This window comes from Perkinsus marinus (genome assembly GCF_000006405.1).
Source record: "Perkinsus marinus ATCC 50983 genomic scaffold scf_1104296935218, whole genome shotgun sequence".
Lineage (NCBI taxonomy): Eukaryota > Perkinsozoa > Perkinsida > Perkinsidae > Perkinsus > Perkinsus marinus.
In genome coordinates this window covers 98,518-103,168 of record NW_003214550.1, presented here as the reverse complement: position 1 = coordinate 103,168, position 4,651 = coordinate 98,518, and the positions used below count along the sequence as shown (strand labels likewise).

Sequence of the window (4,651 nt, the reverse complement as noted above, 5' to 3'; positions counted from 1 at the left end):
CAATATGAGAAGTTTCCAATCATTGTAGACTAACTAGTATACTTTGACATTCTGAGAATAGCTTATTCCTCCGGTCCACAACTATGAACGCTGTGAAATTTATAAAACTCACCACCAGTGAATACATATAACATTTAACATATATCCAATAATACCTTCAATAGCACCCTCATCGACCATACAAATTATACTTTATTCAGTACCAAATGAAGTCTTTCCTGCTTACACTATAATATAGTGTCTATACTATCTAGACTATATAATAGTCTATACTATCAATACTAATGCAATCACCAACTAACGTACCATTCTCATGTCAATTTTGTCCTTATTAAGGGTACTGCGCTTTTACCATTAAACTTGACAATCCATATATCCACAAAAACTATCACTATTACGAAAGATATATCGCATTCTAAGTTAAAACTTCTAACTCTCCAAGACAATTTCCAAACGTAAACTTGAAACAAGACTATAACCAATAAACTTAGTACAACATCTAACATACGGGTGTAATACCCATTTTATTACCGGTTGCTAGACATGCAGGATTTCGTACGGAGAACGACGAATCCACGGTAACCTCCGACAAGCAATCATCAGTGAATATAACATAACTCATACTCCAATCTTTAACTCAACCTCAATAATATACAATCCAATATTCCTTTGAAATTTTTAACTCATTTGCCATAGCTAACAAACTTTTAGCATTGACAAATCTAATCAATCTGAATGACTTACATCACACTTAATTCTGCATCTCAACTCAACAATTCATCCTTCGAAAAGCCAGAAATTTGTATGAATCACTTAACTGATTTCAAAAGTCTTATATTCACTAAGATGATTTGTACCTAACATATCAATAGTCATGACAATAAGGACTAGACTGGTAAGCTAAATCGCTATCTTTCTCGATCGAACGTTTCAAGTACCTGACCCAACAGAAATCACTTTCCATGACCAACCAAAAGCTTCATTTACTCCTATCAGCAACCTGCCGAGCTTTAACCTTAGCACCTTCAACCGCAACCCTAATACTATCGGATAACACACATACCAAATCAACAATATGAATCTTAGCAACATCAACAATTCCTTTCTCACCATTGATATCACTGGCCGTAGTAGCAACCGTCCATCCATAAATCATATAATAGCTATCTTCATCCCCATTGATCAGTTGACTAATTGTTCCAACTGCAGTTTTAACCGATCGCAACGGACGCTCAACACAGCTCGCATACTGGCTCCAATTCATATCCAACAGTGATTCGTCCATAAAGATCGATGCATATTTTCGTCCACTGACATGAATCGCCACATCCATAAGACCGCTGCCCAACGACAACGGACTTATCTCACTCTTAATGGAAAATTTCCCTAACGAGTGTAAAGCACCAGTACAAACGGTGCAATGAGCCTTACTCGTAGCTTGATGATACTGTAACGTCTTACGCCTATCACAGAATCTATCCGGGCATGTATTTATGACATACGAAGTCTTCGTAAAAGTAATCTTATCACATGAAATATTAAATGAATGAATACCACCTTCACCTTTGAGTATAATCGGAAATCCACTATCGGGGGCAACTATCATGTCCGTCACTCTATTGACCGGTAGAATTGGATACTCGCTAACAAGTACCCGTATGCCACTTTCGGGTAACCCTATAATTTCACCGGTCGCTACTGGTTCCACTATATTTATCCAACAACCTACAACCATCTTTTCTTCAAACTGGAGTAGTGCTAAACACTCGTTCCTTGAAGATGTTTTCAATACCGCCACCGATCCATCTACGACACATGAAATAAAATATATAGCCGATTTCATGAGCTCATCATGGAAGATACGGGGTAATATCAAAGCTGCGTGTAGATCGCTGAAAAGCCTCGCGAATTAACAGTCACTACCCGGATTTGATACGCGCAGCGGTGGTCCTCCCTATGAGGACTCGGGTAACTAGTGGGAGTAACCGAGGTACCATGGGTTGACTCCCTTTCTGCACACTGCGCATGAGAAGCATGACTCGTCTTTTCCTTAACACGTCTACGACGTACCTTGACTATAACATCAGTGTCACGATTACGTGGCACTTCGGTAGTCTTTCCTGAACGTGTAACAACCATTCCGAACTCAGATAACTCAAAGCTAGACTCCGTTAATATATATCGACAATCCGTAGCGACAACCTTAGTCCTCAGATGACTCAAAAACCCTAAACCCATAAGGGTTCGCAAAACCATAGCGAATGATCCAGTGCCCAATAGAGTGCAATCAATGGCCGCAAAACTATAGCAACACAATGAAGACCCTATTATCCATATCCTCCTCATATAGATATGGATCCCTATGTAAGCTAGTATAAGTCAGTAACTAGTAAAAGCCTTGTATAGAACTTATACCGGACTCAACTTAGCCTAACTTAACTTATAAAAGCCCGTACGTAAACACACAGCAGCGTGAAAGCAGCACGCATGTACATAAAGTAGCGCTCGCCTATGACCAGCATCACAGAATCCTTAGTGTCATACCTCGCGCCGTACGGACGCGCGCATTGCCCGCGTAAAATCAACGATTTTATAACAACCAGATCAATAAGCTCAATACTTCACATATATATTCAAGGACCGAGAAGAATAACGAAGACCAAAGAGAAGTAGGAAATAAGGGCACCGTAGTAAGAACCACTAGTCAGAGCTGCCAGAACTATCATCATCACTTTCACTGCTCGACTCTTCATCCCCTTTAGGCTTCGACTTCCTCTTCTTATCCTTCTTCTTCGTCGAACTAGCAGACTTAGACTTGGCCTTAGACGACTTGAAGTAGACTTGGAATCACCAACCTTATCATCAATACGATATTCGTCAACCATTCTCTGCACCACAATGTCATACGCCTTAACACTTAAACTTTTGCTAAAGCAGAGACAACTTAACAATAGGTAGTCGGACTACCGTAGTCCATAACAATCGGACCATAGCAGAGAATAATAGTCCCGTACAAATCCTATAAGACTTGCACACATATCCAAACCCTTATCCAACGTGCCGTCTTGTGAACCGGAAATGAAAAACGGCTCGAAAGAAAAGCAGTAGTTGCTAAGTGAGCAAGATTGACTCATTAGCACGAACCATCTTGTGGCCCAAATAGACTCTAATAAGTAGAAAATAACTGATCCACCAGCTACGGTTTACATAGCAGTACAGCATGGAGATAGTAAGGCACCTTAACAGTAAAATCTATATAGAGGCTTAGCAACGGGGAACCTGGACATCGTGTAGTAGCTTCAATAGGTCTCGACTTCTTTTGCGTGTCCATTTATGGCAACATGGGCTAACGTAGACCATATTATCAAGCTGTGCCGTAAGGATGTCCTTATCAGTGGCCTTAGCAAGTTCTAAGCATCCACCGAGAAGTTCAACCCTCATAGGCTGGACCAACATAGATCCATCTTCAGTTCCCTCATCACCCTCGAGAACAATGGCTAACCCGTTGTAGGAATGGTCCACCACAACCACAACCGAACCATTTAGGGGTGCTTTCTTCATGAATCTTCCAAATTCATAACCATCACCAACACCAAGTTGTTCTCGAAGCCTTGAAAGATCCACCATATCTTCCTCATCTGGATCCTCATCCTCAGAAGGTACACCTTCCTCCGAGTCACCCATAATGAAGCTCTCTGGTGGTAGCACTCTATCCTCAAGCTGTTGTGTCTCTTCATCAGAAGGACAAATACCAGGAGGGAGTAACGGTTCTGACCCAAATTCGCCTCGGACCCGTCCGGATTCCCGAACTATCTTCTCCAAATCTATCTTCTTCCTGGCACGTTGAAGTAAACGTAAGTCGTCAATCTCCGTTCCAGGCCTTAGGGTCATATCCTTAATAGCTCCCTGTGAATCCAGAAAGACTCTTTTTCCTTCTTGAAGATATCCATAAATGACACCTTGCAATGCCGGAGCATGCTTGATGTTCTTAAGTGGGTATACCTCCGAAGGACCGTAACCTTCTGGCACTTCTAGACTCTTTCCATCTTCACTCACAACTACCCCTCCAACACCTTCTAGAATAATACCGGGGGTTATACCAACCATTGCAGTACCGTTGAGTGAAGTGATAGTCGAAGGACCAGACCATATAACATCAAGATGGTGACCAATACGATTAGCCGGGCACTTGGAGGTAAACACTAAGTCGAATAACTTAGGTTCATACCTACGATCTTCAGTCATAGCCATACGCTCAAGATTTCTCTCTTGACGCATGCGCCATAGCTCCAAGTACTCCCTCAAGGTAACCGTAAACTCCTCCTTAGCGCTTTCCAACAGTGGCACGCTATCCTTGACAAAGCTTAAGAGATCCGTATCGAAATACTTCACCCTCAACTCGTCCCAATCAATATCACCGTCTGTGTCACCACGGTCACCAGGAACCCGTATACCGTAAGTAAAATGGAGTTCCGTTGGGCTTACATTCGCCCACATTCTTGGGGTGATGTTATATGCTCTAACAGCTAGCTGGTAGTCCTCAATATACGAGTCTTCGGTAGAACGATCCATAGATACTCTCAACGCTCTCGTCACTTCGACAAAGTCCTTGTGAGCTCTTTCCCAAAAAGCTCAGGAATTGAGCATAACC

The 4,651-nt window shown here is 41.9% G+C and overlaps 2 protein-coding genes across 2 annotated transcripts in view; both read right to left on the bottom strand.

The window, feature by feature from the left end:
- Positions 1–545, bottom strand: part of Pmar_PMAR029471 (hypothetical protein) — a gene marked incomplete at both ends in the record, with an annotated part of 1,679 nt that extends 1,134 nt beyond the window's left edge. The window contains one exon of the mRNA XM_002784496.1: positions 532–545. Coding sequence (XP_002784542.1) covers positions 532–545 — 14 coding nt within the window. The remainder of the gene's footprint in view (positions 1–531) is intronic.
- A 2,719-nt stretch (positions 546–3,264) lies between these two features.
- Positions 3,265–4,497, bottom strand: Pmar_PMAR029470 (hypothetical protein; the record flags this gene model as incomplete). Its single annotated transcript, XM_002784495.1, has 1 exon — positions 3,265–4,497. One exon carries the CDS (start codon positions 4,495–4,497, stop codon positions 3,265–3,267), a length of 1,233 nt encoding a protein of 410 aa, XP_002784541.1.
- Between the last annotated feature and the right edge of the window lie 154 nt (positions 4,498–4,651).